This window comes from Lepidothrix coronata, unplaced genomic scaffold (assembly GCF_001604755.1).
Source record: "Lepidothrix coronata isolate B3197 unplaced genomic scaffold, Lepidothrix_coronata-1.0 Scaffold22, whole genome shotgun sequence".
Classification (NCBI taxonomy): domain Eukaryota; kingdom Metazoa; phylum Chordata; class Aves; order Passeriformes; family Pipridae; genus Lepidothrix; species Lepidothrix coronata.
In genome coordinates this window covers 6849626-6868895 of record NW_016690202.1, presented here as the reverse complement: position 1 = coordinate 6868895, position 19270 = coordinate 6849626, and the positions used below count along the sequence as shown (strand labels likewise).

Genomic DNA, 19270 nt, shown 5'->3' with positions numbered 1-19270 from the left:
GACCTCATCGCTCTCTACAACTACCTGAGAGGAGGTTGTAGCCAGGTGGGGGTTGGTCTCTTCTCCCAGGCAATCAGCAGTAGGACAAGAGGGCATGGCCTTAAGCTGCGCCAGGGGAGGTTTAGGTTAGATATTAGAAAGAAATTCTTTACAGAGAGAAAGATCAGCCATTGGAATGGGCTGCCCAGGGAAGTGGTGGATTCTCCGTCCCTGGAGTTTTTTAAGATGAGGCTGTATGTGGCACTTAGTGCCATGGTCTAGCAACTGTGGTGGTAGTGGATCAAGGGTTGGACTTGATGATCTCAGAGGTCCTTTCCAACCCGTCTGATTCTATGATTCTAAGAGTTGACCAAGTCTGGTGACAAAGCCTCGATCCAGCCCCTTCTAGACTGCCCTATGAAAAGAAGCTCAGAAAGCAACAGGGTCCTCTCTGAACCTGTGACTCAAGAGGACGGTCTCCCTGACAGCTCCTATCCCCTACACAATAAATACTCAAGTGTTCATCAGATCTTGTTAAACCACTGTCACAATGACCACTAAACTCGGTTAACTCCAGCAAGTAAAGTGCAGCACACTCTTTCCACAACAACAGCTGCTACCACCAAGGGGATCCCTTGCATTGGAAATCCTATGTAAAATGTCTCAAGATAAAGCTATTAAAGCATCACTTTAGACATTAAATCAAAACAAATTTTAATCTGCCACTGTCCTTCCCCTCCTCCTCTTTAAGTAAAATTTTAGAGAGCAGAAACACTCTGGCATTACTGGTAAGAAGATTTACAAATAACTAAAGGACAACAGGGACAGAAGATGATTCTTAAAGAAGAAATGCTTGACTACAGTTAAGCTCTAACGTCTTGGAGTATAAGCAAGGGTAGTTTCAAAGGACTACTCTGGTCTTTACAAGTGCAACCAAAAGAAAAGTGTGCTAAGGCCACTGGCTCAACAAGAAATTAGAGAAAGCAGATAAAAAAAAGAAAAGCCCCAACTAACCAACCAAAACAAAAAAAACTTACCTAAAAGCCACTGCCACGGTAATTATAATTTAGTAGATCCAGAAATAAACCATTTTCCTACTTCCTAGTTTTAAAAGATACATCAGATTTAGAGGGCTTCTTTAAAATGTGTGGTTAACAAATCACAGGTCAAGATATTCTCTTTCAAGAGAGAAATCTCATCTCCCTCTGCTAGAATGGACTGTTGCTCTCCTCTGGACATGGAGAAGAGACAGCACTTCTGTCAGTCACTAATATTCTCTCTCCACACAGAGACAGCTTTAATCTACTGAAGTCAGACCACCAAAGACAGTATCAAGGACAGGCTAGTCAGAGACTTGAAATGGCACACTGTCTTCTGAACTATCTGATAAGAGTTAATGAATAAAGAAGATTACACAGAAGTGAATAGTCAAAAGAGATTTCCCCATGCTCTGTTTGATACACCTTTTTACATGAAACACACATCAGACAACAGGCCCACTAAAAAGCAAACAGATCCATTTAAATGAAGCAAATAATCTGAGCAATGACTGATGACTATTCAACAAGATGCATTTGCTGATTACATGAAAATAATAAGACTTTTCAAAGATTAACTTTCATTGTCTGACAATGCTTTGCATAAGCAATACAGTAATAAAAACTGGAAGGACAAACATGACCCTTTTAGGTAAATACACTTATGATTTGAAATCACAAAAAGAAAGGGTTAAATTTTAAACAAACACTAAAATTAAAACTCAAAACTCCAAACGTTTTTCTTATTAACGTCATGTCCTAAATCTCAGCTTTCTGCTGACATACTTGTCTTACATTCAATTTCTGCTTTTAAAAACTCTTTCAAAATTCTTATCTTACAGATTTACCAATTCCTTGTGTTCTTTTTTGCCTAATCGGAAAATACCCAGGGTTAGCAGATATCTATTTCTAATTGTGTTATAGGATGAAGGAAAGAGAGAAAAACAAGAAAGATATACTAAGCTAGCACAGCTAAAGAAAAAAATTGCATCTTACATTTTGCACGGGTAAATTTTTTGTGGATTCATATTTAGCACATACAGGCAAATGCACATACAGTTGCACATATTATAGCTGTTATGGTGGCACTCCAACAATCGCCGTGGGAATGGTTAAGAAAGATTATTCTCAACGCTAACAATTCCAAAATTTATCTCAATACACCATCCCACTGCTGACAGTTTAGCAGGTGTTCTATTGCAACAAGCAGCAGTTCAGTTGCCACCTGGTAGGCGTAGGCTGACTTATCAGCATTCAGCACATTTTCACTTCTATCACTTTGAGCCATGAGAGATCACAGCCTGGTTCTCTCTATTCACTTTCTCACTGAATCCCATTAATTACAATTACACTTGGGTACAGGCTGCTTCCTCCAAAGACTAGGTGACAGAACCAAACTTTAATGTTTATAGCATATTTTTTTTTATTATAATATAGGAATAATCAAGACACCAAAATACAAAAAGTCAACTCCCCTACCCCACCTCAAATATGTGGTACTGAAAATAGGTACACTACTTTAAACACCAACCTTGAAAATTATACTGTTCAGAGTAATGTTCTGTAAATCCAAAACTATAAATCTAGTTATAAAACCTTCCAGCTTGGAAAGTTTCGCCTGACAGTTTATGATAAAGCACAAGGTTATGAAGGGAATCAGTATTTACCCATATATTACAAAAACTGAACTCAGCAACTATATTTCCATATGATAATGTATCATTCAAAAAACAAACTACTTATTTTGTGAGTAATTTATTCAAAAAAAGCTTGCTTTCCAAGGCAGGTAGTATCATTCTAAATGCCTACATTTCTTCAATTTCACACTTAGGTTGACTTAAGCATGAAAAGTGAAGTGATATTCCAAAAAGGCATACATCAAATCAGTGGCTTCTTCCCACCTGTGTTGCCAACAGGGTTGTAACACAGAGGTGTTCTGGTTCTTGCTGAGCATGTCTGACACAGCATCAAGGCCCCTTCTGCTCCCTACATTGCCCTGCCAGCAAGGAGGCCGGGGGTGCCCAAGCAGTTGGGAGGGGACACAACTGGGACAGCTGACCCCATGGCATCACGATCAGTATATAAAGCCATGATAAAAAGATGGAAAAGGGATTGTTTGGAGTGATGACATTTGTCTTCCCAAGTCACTGTTACATGTGACGGGGGTCCTGCTGTCCTGGGCATGGCTGAACACCTGCCTGCCCACAGGAAGCAGTGAATTAATTCCTTGTTTTGCTTTGCTTGTGTCTGTGGCTTTTGCTTTCCCTATTAAACTGTCTTTATCTCAACCCACAAGTTTTCCAGCTTTACCCTTCCAATTCTCTCCCCAATCCCAACAAAAGGGAGCGATCAAGCACCTCTGTGGTGTTTAGCTGGGCAATAATATGCATGAAAATATTCACTTAAATGTTATTACTATGGGTTAAGTTTCATACCGTTAAAAAAAATCAGCTACACCAGACAGAAAGCACTGCATTATCCTATATTCTAGGCTGGGGAACATGTTAAGCTAAGTTTGTATACACATGTCCACATAGTATCAATATATAAACAACACATACACTAAAACAGAAACCACAATAATAAGTAAGGTGTGTGGCGAGGGCTGTTTACAGGACTATACTGTAGTGGGAAAAGACTGAGAAGAAGTGTATATTGCCGGTTCTTCCAAACAAAATAATCTGCACAGTGAGAAACCAAAAATCATAGTCCTTTAATGATCAAAAGGCTTTTAAAACTCAGTATTAACACAAACAGATATTCAGGCAGGGGACCTTCTGAATCAAGTTCTAGTCCTCTAAGTAAGCTTACAAAACTCCAAAATTTAGAACTTTTGAATTTGTAAAGCATTCAGTGTATAAAATAAGTACACTTCAAAAAGAAAGCAATGCATTGAAAATGTTTTATTAGCTGGCACCTATAAGAAGTTCAAAGTGAAAAACAATAAAAGAAAAATCTTGTAGAAAGGAGAAAAAAATTGAATACTTCAGACGTTTTTAAAAGCAGCTATGTATTAAATTCATCCAAAAAGAAGAAAGTCAGTTATTCTTCCCACTTCCTGTTTGTATAATGTTCTTATCAAACATTTACTGTATCATGACCTAGCACTTATAAATAATCATTCACTCATTTTCTATTATGTTACAGCTTTTAAAATATATTTTAAATTAAATAACGGTTATTTTGGCTTTATCTCATCCTAAATCCTTCAGACCATACTATTGATAAAGTTACATTTAAATTGAAAGCATGGAAATAAATTAAGAAATTTTGGTAATGTCTTGGAAAAAAAAATCACAGAAATTTTTACAATAAAGACTGTAATGGCTACAAGTGTTTAATGCTAGAAAATTCCAAGCTAAGCTATATAAAAGTTATAATACATCTTTTCATGCAGTCACTGCCTAAAAAAAAATATTTTTACCCCACCTTTACTATAACAATCTTTATAATGAACACTAACTCAATACAGGAAAGTAGAGTTTAAAAAAAAGCACTAATGTACCTTGCCAAAAGGAATTCCATAATTTTTCAATATTGATGGAGAAATCAGAGTTATTTTGTGGCGAAGAAAAGCATCACATCCTTGAGAGCTGCTCGGGAAGAAACCTAATGAGGCAAGATAAGCAAAATTATGTATCTTTTCCTTAAAAGAAGTAGGAAGTACTTGTAATATTTTACAATACTTAATACTGTTTAAACTTGCTTTATAATTTTTTATCATGTCATTCCTAGGTTCTGAGAGATTTGTAAAAATCAAATGCACCTCCTAAGTTTTTCAACTGCTTTTCAGGGGGAGAGGTTACAGGAGTTTGTGTTTTCTTTGTTTGTTAAGAAGTGAAATAATTTAAAATAAATTTGGACCTGTAAATTTAGGCATATTTTCTTACCCTTTAGAGAAATATATTATTGTCGGAGGCTTTTTTTTATAGTATGTTCATTCTGGACACATGGCAATCAACTACAGTAATAAATCCAGAAGGATTCCACAACCTCTAGGTTTACCTAGCACTTACAAACCATCTACACAGTAAACCAATACAACTTTCTAACTAGTTATTTGTACAATTTGTTGTATCTGTCTTGCATAAATATTAGTTAATCATTCACAGAAGCAGTTTAATTCTTGGAGCAACACACTCACTACTCAATTATAAATAAAAAAAAAAAAAACAATAATCACTTTCAATCAACCATCTTGAGGAAAAAAAAACTAACAAGAATTTCCCATAATATATAGCCTTCTCTGTAATGTTAAATTTCTTCACTCTGGTGAGTCTTATATATATATGTCCCTTAACAACCCTAAAAGTTTACAACAATTTCAAGGTGATCACATTATAGTTGTTATATTCTTTGTACATTCAATTCTAGCACACTCACCAGTACCAGAGGAAAATTCTTTTTCTGATTGCTCAGAAATAAGGTTAAGCAGCATTAAGCCTCAAAGTTGTAATGTGGACTTCTCCTGATCCATGTACTAGGAAGTCTGCTAAGCTGCCCTGAGATCAAATTTTATTCAAATTCATCCTTTTATTTTTATTCACCACCAACAGGCATAGAATTCTTTACACTCTTCTGAAACTACAAATAATGTTCTAAGGTTCAAAAGTACAACTTGATAGGTACTGCTTTATCATGTATGTTTGGCTTCACTGACTAAAAGACAGTTAAAAGAAGCTAGCCCACAATTTCCAATAAAGAAATTTGGGCACAATTAATGCCTATAACATAACAATAGCAATCATAACTTAGAACCTACAGTTTATGAGATTCAAGAAATCTCAGTCCTGAGCAACATAATAAAAGAAATATACTGGACCTTACAGTGAAAAACGTGATTGAAAGTGATACTTGAGACTTGAGGAAAGAGCTAGTATGAAAGGTAGCAAAAAGCTTAATTTCTAAAAGCAGGGAAAGTTTGACTGAATTTTCCTTGAGAAAACAAATTTTGTACCAAATTCTGATACTGAAATATGTTCAATTAGCTTGATAAAAAGCAAATGATGGGCTGACATCCAAAACTTATGTTGTACCACTACAACTCCAAGAGATTAGAAATAGTTGTGACAAGTCCAACCAGAAGGCAAGCTTGTTGCTGAATTCCAAGGAAGCTGCAAATAACATAGAACAGCAGAACACAACCTGTTCAAAATCCATTACAAGAAATTTACAGGAGAACACTTGCTGTGGTTACAGAGCCCTTGCACTGAAATCAAAAGTGCAGCCTACGCATTCTGTACCACTATAAAATATCTTTCGACTTGCCAAAGTCTACACTTACACACACAAATTTTTCAGACTCATTCACCTCATTTTCTCAAAAGCACTCCCCTTCTATGAACAAGGAAAGAAAGGAAGGTAGTATTTCCTCCTTACAAGACTCTGTTTATCACAAGGTCTTTTGTTCTGCCAGGCTAAATGTAAGGTCACAGAAGCTTTTCTTTCAGAAAAGAAAATAAATCCTTGTGGGAGAACTGCTGAACAAATGTAAAAAAATACCTAAAAGCACGTTGAATAGAGGACTCACTTTAGAAATATTACAAGACCCTTACAAAAACATTAAATGCAACCCAATTCAAGATATGCCTGCAACACCCAGAATCACTCTCAAATACCAAGCTGATGTTAAAACTACAAATTTACAGAATTACCATTTAATCCTGCATGTTTAGTGAAATCCCACATAAAAAAAAAATACCGAAATCTATCTAGAATGTGTGTATGGCCAGTCTTCGCGAGCGAAGATTTGGGAAAGGTCATTAACCCTTCGAGCCTGCGCAGTGGATTTTTTAGGTGAGACCCAGCGTGCGCTGAACTGAGCCCACCCTTTAATCCTGAGGTTCATCTGCCGAGGTCGAGCAAGCTTGGACAGTGGCAGCGAGGTCCCCAGGACGTAGGTTTGTTTAGAGTGACCTTCTCTTAGATGGATTGCCTTACAGGGCTGACGAGCTCCATCTGCCCGGGGGGCTGGGAATCGAACCCGGGTCGCAGCAGTGAAAGTGCTGCACCCTAACCACTAGACCACCAGAGGCCCCCATCTAGAATGTAACTACCATTCAAATTCTGTAATACATTCATGCTTTTAAGAGACACATGAAATCTTAATTTAAGCCATTAACACTAAACATTAACTCTAAATTAGTTCTACAAGAGCAAGTATTTTGTAGGAGTTGGCATGCAACCCCATTTTCCTGGATGGTCTCTTGAGACATGGCACACGTGTATAATATTCATCTTCTTGGAAATAATTACACAGAAACAAGATGAGAATTCAAAATAATTACTTCATATGAGCCAATGACCAATAATCGGAGATCAAGGTAAAACTGAATTAGGCTGCTCATTGATTTATGCCCATTAGATAAAGACCATCAAATTGAAAATTCTCTAATCCATGATTTACAGAAACACTGACATTCTCAACACCTAGAGCAGAATTAGAACAGTCTACAAGGTAAGTATGTGATTCAACACTTGGTGGCCAAACATTTGGGCATGAACACATAAAATACAGGAAGTGTACATTTATCCACCAAAGCCGAGGTCCCTCTCTGGCTTTTTAAAATCCTTAACTCCTTCTCACAAGCAACAATAGCACAGAATACGTGAAAACACAGGCTTGTACAGGCTTCAGAATGTGCTAACAATCAAAACCATGCCCTTAGAAGACTCTTTATACATGTTCTGACAGATAACATAGCCCAAAATGTCCAATCTTACCAATGCTATTTGTACTAACAAAATTAAACTAATTCTTTAGTTACAACAGTATCGCTGGGCTGGTGAAGATACATCCTTTGTCAATGCTATTCCACCTCAGCATGACGTTTCCATACCATTTCTGGTTTTATAACCCACACATACGCTAGGCAGAAGTCAAAGCCTGCAGGCACTCAGCAGGTTCCTAGCTGTGGATCCTTGTGGGTCCCTTCCAACTCAGAATACTCTGTGATTCTGTGACTGAGAACTCAAACACACAGGGTAGTGCTGCACTGGGAGTCTTTAAAGTGTACATTAAATGGTTCAGGGATAAAGAACATATTTTAAGAAATAAGTTCAAATCTATAAATTATTGAGGGACAGTGAGCATTGCTACCTGGAAGGCTCATCTTTCCCTTCCACCTTGAGAGTATCCTTACTACAGATCACATGCAACTCGTATCAGACAACCACATCAGTATCATACCTTCACTCAGGCAAACTGAAGTGGATTGGGTTCCACTCCCTGACTGATTAGCATTTTCAAGATACTTGGAATGCTTATTTGTGGTACTAAGAATGTGTCCATAATATCTTCAATTAAACTATTCAGCTAAAATCATAAAGGGACAAATTACAATACTATTCCCAAAAGAGTAATTATATAACTCCATTAGACTGAATAGGTTGATTTGCTACGTATTACCTTCTATGATCAAGGATATCACAATTTGGCTAATAATAAAGTCATTATTTAAGCACACATCCAAAAAATCATATTCTTGGGGAACTTTCAAATCAAATTCTGACCAGTCAATGAATGAGGCTACACTTTCTGTAGATTTTCTAACTTCCATACTCAAGAATTCACCTGAAATTTTACAGTAAAAGTGCTGCATTCGTAGTTTATTATTATTTAAAATTTTAAAAATGAAAATATAAAACTTATAACAAAAGAAAAAGAACACCTTAAATTGTAAATATCTTTACTGAAATTTAATGTTAATTAAATTAAAAGTAAACCAAATTAACACAAAGTTATCATTTTTTTTATTTATGTAGATACTATTTAAAGGACCTAGAATAATACAAAATATTAATCATAATTCACAGGTCAGTATTCTTGAAAACAGGTAGAGATGAAAGAATTATTGAGTTTTCTAGTAATTGTCTTTTATATTTTACTTTGGTAGGTATAAATACAAATTTTATATGATTTATTTAAATTACGTTGCATTGATTTAAACTAATTTGATTTAACTTTCTATGTTGAACATAAAAGAAATTAGGAGGGTAAGTCTGCATGACAACAATCGTCACGAAGAAACAATGGCAATTCGTATGCTATACAAAGCACAAAGTACAAAACCCACAAAATGTGGCTTTCAACTGCTAGGAAATATGACTGTCAGTATGCCCAGATGAATACATTCAATGAATACATTTAAGTTTATTATCTCTTAAATGCAACTTTCCTAAGTGGACTTATATCGTTGAGAAAAAGTTCAATTCTTCAGCTGCTCAAGTTTTCAAATTCAAGATCCTTAGAAGTTATGCAAGTTCTGCTTCAAATATCATTTCAACAATTATTTGTATTTATTTTCAGACCTAACAAGTAATGACTTCTGCATGAAATGAAGTAATTAATACTATATACCATACAAAGCTCTTTATTACAGTCCTATATACTTACAGTATATTAATCTTTACTTTAGTTTCTTCTTTAACATAACTGAACACCACAGATAGATGTCATCTCCTTTCTAAAACAGTTTTCTGCACTCAAATGATCTATTAAAAGATCTTCAAAATCCGTCAAACTGTCATTTTTCATTTGGCACTCTGCTTCTATTCTCTTTATTTTCTAACCCATTTTGTGAAACAAAAAGTCCTTAAGAATACCATAGTATTCCAGATTAACATAAGATGAAAGTATAAAAATTGCAGCTAACAGCTCACTTGAGATTTTTATTACATTTATGTCTACATAAAATTGAAAAAAAAAAATCTACATAAATGAGAAAGCAGCTGAAGGGCAAAATCAAACTGTTGTCTTTATTAGATGCAAGTCTAATGTCTTTCAGATAAAGCATTTGTAGGCACAACAGTCAATCAAGATTTCAATGGAAAGCAAAAATGAAAGCATTCAGGCACAAAAGGCATGTGTGGTAATTGTGATGTGCAGACAAGATAATGGAAAATATTCTAGCCTTCCTTTAATTTCATGTATCAACTTCTGCCTTGACTTAGACAACCTGTCACATTTAATGTATTATTTTATTATTTTAATTATTTAAGAGCATTTGATTAATTCAGTAGGTATCTGGTCATCAGATCTAACCTTGAAAAAATTAGGGTTTTTTCCTTCAAATGTTGTACTCGTGCAAAAATATGATTAAAAATATTTTCAATTTTCATGTCATTAAATATGAAGGTGTCATTTACACTATGTTTTAATAATGTTTGCTCTTAAGTGACTTGCAGCCACACAGCTTACTTTTTATTTTCATCTTTGTAAGATACCTTACTATAAAATTTAGGCTGTATTTTAGGAGGCAGCAGCTGCAAAGTAGATCACAGAGGTCCTTAACTGCTACAGCATGGAAATAATAAGAAATGGTCCCTCATCTTTACTGTTAAGTACTACAGCATCATCTTCTATATTCCATTCTCAGCTATTAGCTGGACACAAATTATCATGAAAACAATCTACTCACAGAAAAATACCCCAGAGGACATTAAAACTGAATGCTAAACACTTAGTTTCATGGTCAACCCTCTTTAACATTTCCTAATTCATCTATCTTATACTGCTGTTACAAAAAAAATCTCTGTATGAGTATGTAGTTTTCCTATGTAAATCCAGTTTCAGTCACTGAGCATAATAGAATAAACACTATTTTAAATTTTATCATCACTTTTCAGTATCTGATTCTATGGTTTAGTTGCTATTTACTATTTGAAACACAGCTGTGAAGCAAAAATAGGTGAGATTGAAGTGCTAAGTTCCATTCAGCCTATTGTGCAATTCTGACTCTAGCATTTGGACATTAAGACATGATATTGTTCCCCCAATATAACCTACTGGCTTCTGAAAAACAGTCGGTTTCGAGATTTCCATTTCTTCCCATGCTTTATGTTCCTATCCTATTATTTTTGTAGGCCACTATCAGCAGTAAGAGGCCTGAGCACCTTCAGGCCAGTTTTCTAACATGATGCTTTCTTTTTCCATGAAGCAAGACATGTATCTCCCCAAGTTATCTAATTCCTGAATTTGTACGGGTTAATCCAATATCTAGGGAAATAAAGGTATTTCAAAGAGAAATCTGAAGAGTTTCTTTAGCCTGCAACAATCAATGCCATGCCTCAATGCCACTTCATTTTTAGAAATGAGTGAACAAGCACTGCTGAAACTGCCCATCGTCTTCCCTCACTTTGAAAATAAAATGAAATTCAATACATGTTCACAGATTTCAGAGAATATTCAGAGTTGGAAGGGACCCATAAGGATCATAGAGTCCAACTCATAAGTGAATGGCCAATACGGGGATCAAACCCAAAACCCTGGTGTTATTACCACCTTGGTCTAACCAATGAAGCTAATCTCAGTGTTATTACAGGACTTTTAAACTTGAATGATTTTAAAACACTGTATAGCTACAATCAAGCAATATGAAATCCACAATAAACACCAGAGGAACATTTGACATCAAATAAAAAGACCATCTACCCAAAGATCTTGCTCCCATTAAATATTAAATGTATATGTACAAAAAAGTGTTTACACACAGCATGAAAAGTTTGCTTTCTCTAACTAATCTAGTACCAACTACATGCTGCTCCAAACCTTACAAAGCCAGCAGCAGCTCCTATGCTCCTCTAACAGATATAGGTGCCACTGTTGTCCAAACTACACCAGAAGCTATGCAAAATTTTAGAATTCACCATGTACAGTGAGGAATGAATGCTGTGGAAAAAAAAATCTCCTTGCATCTGCTTTGAGCCTGCTAAGGCTCTTCATTTTTCACCAGCCCTAATGTCTCTGTCTTAAACTTTCCTATTCTCTACTCTGTTTACTCTTTTATAATTTCTTGTAAATCTTAATTCTTGAATCATCCTATCGTAAGTCAGTAACCATTGCCCAGTCTACATGTTTCAATTTGTTTACCAGGGAAAACCAAAAGCTTCAAGTTAAGTGTATAAGGAGTTCTGTACTTTGCAAATTGGAAATAGAATCTGGAAAGCAACGGACAACTTTTTCAAATGGAACTACGGCAAAATTTAGGAATAGGAAATAGTTTAAATCTGTTTTCTTGAGACATGCTTTTAAGACTGGAAATTCACAGGTCTTGACATTCACATCTCTAACTCCCTTTCTACTGTTCTCAGCAATAGTTCTAAAACAGCTCAGAAAAACACTCATGCACCTATATACCAAAAAAAAAAAAAAAAAAAACAAAAATGTACAAAAATTTGCAGAACTAGGTCCTGATACACAATATCTATTAGGAACTTGCAATAGCATTCTTTACATATTATGGTTAATAGCAAGCTATATAACACTGGCTCCCAGGCAAAGAAACATCTCTAATTGTTCCCATGTTCATAAGTTGCTCTCTTATTCTAGAAACAAAAATAGAGGTGTACTATTGAAAGTAAACCAAAACTACTGTGTGAAAATATTCCTATAGACTCTTGACTTTTTTCCTTTAAAATTCAACCTTACAACAATAGCCCTACTCCTTGTTCAAAAACGTTCCCGACACCTCTGGAAGGCAAAAGCCAGTACATGCTTTAGCTAAAGTGGATTGATATGCTTGTTCACTAGTCAGAAAGCTGGTAAAAAGTAAGATTTACTGTTTGTACATTTCGTGGGCTTCCCCCTTTGCAGAGGTACTAACTAAGACTCCATCCTCTACCCAGTCATTAACTTTGCTAAATCTTCTGGAGACTTGTCTGTCTTCAAATTTGGATATATCAAATTTGTATAAGAAATTACGATTCAAGAAGTTACTAAAGAAAAGAAGCTACAACAAGAAAGAGCAAGGGCACAGAGGAGACAAAGATAGTAGCAATTAAAATCTAATGAACAACAAAATACTAAGCCTCATTTTCATAGGTTTCACCAAGCTAAAAATGCCAGTACAAAATAAAGTTCTAAGGGAAGAAGAAAAAAAAATCCACTATTTTATTTCTAAAGAATTCCTCAGAGCACTACATAGTGTTCCTTGTTTGCAATAATACTGTAGACAGATAAAAAGTCACACAACATTAAGTAATAAAACACAGTAGGTGAGTCAAGGACAATGTTTTTCACTTTGCTGGATGTTTGTCCTTCAAACATCTTACATATGGAAATACTGAAATTACTACCTTGAGCCAGTCTTTCAAGCCGTTTCCCATGCTCTGGAGGAATAGCATACCTAAAATTCAAATAAAGAAAGGATGAAATGCTTAAAGACATAATTACCACAAAAGCCATCACTCACGTATGATAAATATCTAAGAATATAGAAGCCAAAAAGATTAAAGACAGAAAAACTGTACATAAAAAAAATATATCAATATCTAAGTTAAAAATACAGAGGTTGGGTTTTGGGGTTTGGTTTTGAGAAAAATATTAGCTTATTTCTATTTTAAATATTATATTATGTAGTTCAAAAATGTTATAGTCACTACTTTAAGTCATGTACATTGACAATATTTCATACTATTAAACCACTCCAGTTAAAAAAGATACATATATACCTTAATTTTTCAAATGAAACAAAACCACATAAAATAAGTCTAATTTATACTAGTTTAATTGCTTTGAATTTTAATATGCTTCAAAAGACACAAGGATTCAACAGAAAAATATGATCATTAAACATCTCTACATTTTCCTATAGCCAGTGCTGTGGAATAAAAGGGTTACTTGCCCATGAAGAATCATTACAATAGGAGTTCGAGATTATTAAAGAAATACACTTTAAAGAATTGTATATATCTTAGAATTCCTCTGTTCTTACAATAAATTAATTTTTAAAAAATTCCATATGCTATCTGCAACAACTCAGTAACGATACAAAAGAACTGGAATAAACCTCATGTTATTTTTCATGTTTACTGAAGCCAAAAAATAGAAAACTATTGAAAAGCTGTTTCCTTTCTGCTTTTCTTTATTATTAACATATTTACTGCACTTCCTGGACATACGGTATGTTTTAGTGGAATTTATTATTGACTTTAACTACTTTAATATATGATATAATAGGCTTTTGTTTTAGTGCAATAGCATTAGATTGATTCCTTTCTATAAAAAAATATGGTTTAGAAAAGAAGAAAATGTACATTCAGCTGTACGACATAGTCCAAATACACACCGTTAAACTAAGTAAACAGTTTTTCTCTTATTATACTGTGAACTCGTTTCATTCATCTCCCCTAACAACTCACTCAGAAAAACAAGTGAATGACCTAGGGCCCTCATTTTGCACAAGAAATAAACATCCCCCTACTTCAACCTCTGTTTTGCATACATAAGGCAATTTTACAATTTTATGCCATTACAACTGAAAGAGCTGCATGGAAGGAAAACCACTACAGAAGTCAGTGTTCTGTAAGCTAAACCATAGCAAAACACATGCCTACTGGAAACCCACTTCACATAGTACTAGAAACTCTCAGTTTGACTATGTTCAGTGTTTGCAGTTTTAATCAGAACTTCACTGTCTTCGAAAAATGCATTTTGTTTCTCTCCATTTGTACTTCTAAAGTGCTCGTGACTGTTCTCCAGCCTGTATTACACACATATCAGTGTATCCATACTAATCTGAATTATATGTTTCCCATCTTTCACACTCCAGCAGAGAAAAATAGTATGCACAGAATTATATACTGTAGTGTATGTCATTAGATACAGAACACCATAAAGTAAAAAACATGAACAGATAGTGTTTATGTCTAAAAAAAATTCAGAACTGGATGTTGTGCTTTGCTTTGCTTTACTTGACTCTAATTGGATTGATATTCTTCCTAAAAAGTTTCTCCTGCAAAAGTACGTGTTACTACAATTTAGTGATAATATGCAGTCACATGCCTCCATTTGTACACATAAGCATATAAGTACTTGTCAATATTACAAAAACGCAAAACTGAGTAACTGAGCTCTCAATAAGTCTCTTGGAAAAATAAGATGGGACATGATTTAACTGGACTACTGCTATTTATTTAGATAATCTACAGTTACAAAGCAATACAATACATTCAATGCAAGTTGGTGTTTCTCACAGTCTTCATCTGAGGTCTGCGGTAACATCTACTCTTCAATCCTTTACCTCTTCCCACTGTTGCTATTGCTTGTTGCTCACAGCTAAGACAAGGACTAATGAATGGTGACAGACCATCTTTGTACTATCAGACATGAGGAGTCCCAATGTCACACTTGAGACACTTTGGGATTGGTTCCTAACACAATTTATTAGAAAACTGACTGACATGACTCTTGCTGGATTCTTGGTCTACTGTACATTAAACAAAAAGCTCCCAAACTCAGATGACCAAGTCAGAGGAAAAAGTATTCACATTCACTCTTAGTCTCAATAGCTAGCTTATATGAGAATTTGAGCAGTTAAAAGCTTATAGAAAAATATTTTTTGTCATCTTGTGTCCAGCTCTCTTTTAGCTACATTACCATTTGTTTGACTTCTCAATCTTAAGGCCAAGCACAGTCCACTTTAAAGCAAATGTAATGGACATTAAAAAGTAAATCACTAAGAGGCAAAAAGAGTTTTTCTTGGGTAACAAGCAAAGAAACAGACAAAAAGGCAAGAAAAGACAAAAAAGGAAATGTTGATGCTAACTATAATTTTATTACTTCAGGAAGACATACTTGTTAAATAGTATGAAAAGATAGAAGCTGAAGAGTTGCTGTTCATTGCTAGTCATATTACAAGGACAGAAAAAATATGGTACATATATTTGTCGAGTATCGTTCAAAAAGATCTTCTGAAATACATATTAGTTCAGTAAATCAAGGCTACTGGTAACAAGATAACTACAAATAAGAAATAAATATTAAATCTAAGCCATTAACTTGTAATTGTTAAACATTTACGTATATGTTTTCAAGATTAATGTTTCTACACTATTTCTCCGTTTGCTTTAAATAACCACACCAGAAACAACAAATCATTGCTTTACTGTGCAAAAAAATCAGCAACCAGAAACTCAATGAGAAACAATTTGAGTTCTGTTTTTCCTAAGCCACATGCACGTACGGATAATAATTAACAGCATCAGCCACAAGCAAATTTAGCATTACGTTAAATACTTAACCAAACTGCTTCACTAAAGTCCATGTTATATATTGACAGGGTAATACTACCTGATTTTTCCTGCACATTCGTATTTTTTTTCCACAGGGGATAAACAAAACAAACAAAACCTCTCTTTTTCCTCTAATCCCTGAGCAAAGTTCCTCCTTTTTATGGAGAACGGCAACTATAAAACGATTGCTCAGTTTCAAGCACAATAACCCTTTCAGGCTGCTGACAAATCACCATACTGTTTGATTATAGCTGCCTTTTCACAATCAGAATCTTTATTTGACTACTGTCATCTCTGTGACCCATAATATTCTTATTTCTAACTTTTATGACAATTTGCAGCAAGAAGTGTGACTAATCCTCACCTCTTCTACTTTGAGCATAAATGTCCCACCACCTCCCAGGGAAGTTTTATGCGTTATTCCTATTTCTCTCACTAAAGGTTTGGACTTTTCTGTAATTTTCTGAGTTTGTTTTGTTTCCCAGACATAGAACCTAACTAGGAAACATGCCAATTCTGTCAACAGTATGCATAACTTGTGCTGAGTTTTTAATCACCTGTCCAGATTTTAACTAGTTTTTTGTCAGCTGCTGACCACACTAAAAGTCCTGTTAATTCTACCCAGAAGACCCTGGAAGGACCTAGCTGAGTCTCTTTAAATCCATTTACTTTAGTGCCATATCTGTTCTCAGTTTCTACAATGTTAGCATCAGTCTGAGTATGCTTTTCTTTCTTCACCATTTTTGTCTGTAATTTTGTGTAAGATTAATATCAGAACACCACCCGTTTTTATCCCATCATACTTAAAACACCATTTGTATCTCTTCTGCTACTGGGATGCAAAATCTGAAACAAAATCATGTTTTAAAGACTCCCACACCCCCTACCATGTAACTAACTATCTCTCCTGACTTTTCCACTTCATGAAATGATGTTGGTACACATTCAACACTGGCAAATCCATAAAAGCAGATTAGTCATGGTAGTCAAGAGGTGTGAGTAATGTTGTTCATGGTATAAATTCTAGGCAACCTGGAGATCAGGATTTCTCACCATCCAATACCCACGGAAATCATGAAGAGAATTCCTGAACCTAAATCCCTGCTTTATTCTGAAAGTCACCACAGAACCATTTCCTCTTACAACCTAAATAAATTGTGAAGTACAGTCTCACTCTCCTAATCCATCTAATTTTGGCTATCTAAGCATTCTCTCTTCAACAATCTGGTCTCTTTTTCTTGACATCATCACAAAGATGGAATCATCTTCTCTTTCTGTAGTGTATATTCTCATTTACTTTATGACTGACCAGCCCTGCAAGGCATTTTGTGATTTATGAAATACCTTATTAAACAGGAGGGGTTTTTAACATAACATATTGTGCCTTGTCATTTCCAGTCTTTGGAAAAGCTAGAGTGAAGACCAGATGGAATGTCACAGAAAACATATAAACCGATACATAAATTATTATTTATTATAATATTATTATTACATACTGCAAATTCATACTGTGCCCCTCTCAATGGCAAGTAAAAAACTCTGGTTCTTCATGCCTCCACCCTCAGATATAAAAGGTGGAAAAAATGAGAACAATTTTTTTAAAATATTACTTTCTAAAGTAAAATATATATTCTACACATCTTTACTCTTCTTTAAAATTTTTTAAAAAATAAGATAGTCCAATTATTACTATATTTGAAATACCCACAGTACCATGAAAATAATTATTTCGTGCCCGCTTAAGAAATACTTCCACATATTCATTATTAATACTCTTCAAGAAGATTTATGTCATTTTAGCACTTAAAAAAATTAAGCATCACTGGTTTTTGTGAGGTAATTGGCACAAAGAGTAAGCCTTGCTTTCAGATACTTAATAAACCCAGAATTACTTTTTTAAAAATACTTTTTATTCAAATTTTTTTTAATTTAAAAATTTATAATGTAAATTGAAGCATTATCTGTATTTTAGCCAAGGATATTGTACATATACTAATAGTCTAACATTTGAACTACTAACAAAATTCTGCTCTATGCTAGGCATGAATTTTCAAGAGGAGTTGAATAGTTTAACATTACAAAATTCCTCAAATTAGTACACAAAACAAAAATAAATTCTCTTTAGTCAGGGCCTATACCCCCAAAACAATAATTCCAAAAGAAGAAAATATTTAACAACAAATGCCAAATGAAGACATTTTTAATACTAATAAGCAGTTCACAGATACCATTACATAATACATCATATCAAAAAATAACTGAATTAATAAAGTAGATCATCAATCACACCAATAGTTCATCTTCCTACTAAGACCTTTTCTAAGAAACTGTGATGTAAAATGAGGTACCATCTTCAAGATTTTTCAACTCAGAAAAAAAAATGCAAAAGGAAAATTGCAGTAAAAATTCTGCCTAATGGCAATTTCAATTGTCTCTATTCTACTTTCCAGCAAATCTTTCCTCACCCTATGTCACTCTCTTCTGCCCTCATATTAATCTGTTTCAGAGCTTCTGAATTCTTTTCCCTCCTTCAATTTCCTCTCTGTACCACTATTTTGCAAGTTAAAGAATCTCTAAAACATATGTATTACACAAATATATACATAAACACATTAACAGCCCTAGTCCTGATTTTGCAAGTGTTTCTCAGACACGCTTTTCCCCCGTGTTTCATATGAGGCAGTCAATGAAGGAATCAGTATACATAATATAAAACTACAGATTTCTTTGCATACCTCTTGGAAGTGCAGAGTATAAGTAAGGAAAGTTAATCTATACCTAAACACTGGAGAAAGCTTCAATTCCATAAAGACTGCCATAGCAGTTAGATTTAGCTGCTACCCACAAGTTCTCTTTGTGGCGCTCAGACAGAAGTGGTTGTCCTTTCACAATTCAGAGAAAGTACACTGCATATTAACTTTCCATAACACCAGTATGGCTGTCTTGAAGAACAGCACGTACACCCACTAAAACTAGAAAATATGTATTACTGCACATGTCAGCTTATTTGGTTTTACTAAGCATGCATTTGTCAAATTCGTTCAAATTGAAGAACAGACAAGACCTTTACTATATGTATCCTAAGATTCAGCTCATGCTCAACTTTCTTGAAGAAAACATTATACTAATATCACATTTTAAAAAGACACATTTTACTGATAAATGAGCAGCTTCAGCATAAATTATTGCAGCATTCCTACAGTAAAGGCACAAGTGTAAATCAAATCTTTAGTTGTCTTTCA

The 19270-nt window shown here is 34.6% G+C and overlaps 1 protein-coding gene across 11 annotated transcripts in view; it reads right to left on the bottom strand.

Annotated features, from left to right (window-relative positions):
• Positions 1-19270, bottom strand: part of KDM4C (lysine demethylase 4C) — a 265110-nt gene that overhangs the window by 209690 nt on the left and 36150 nt on the right. For 10 of the 11 annotated variants that reach the window (XR_001873728.1, XR_001873729.1, XM_017808184.1 and 7 more), the window contains 2 exons: positions 13092-13141; positions 4522-4625 (listed from right to left, as the gene is read on the bottom strand). Coding sequence is in view for 8 of the 11 variants with exons in the window: in XM_017808184.1 (XP_017663673.1) it covers positions 4522-4625; positions 13092-13141 (154 nt within the window). In the remaining 3 variants the exon portion in view is untranslated. Of the gene's footprint in view, positions 1-4521; positions 4626-13091; positions 13142-19270 lie in introns of those variants that run through there. The other variant, XR_001873730.1, reaches the window with a different exon arrangement.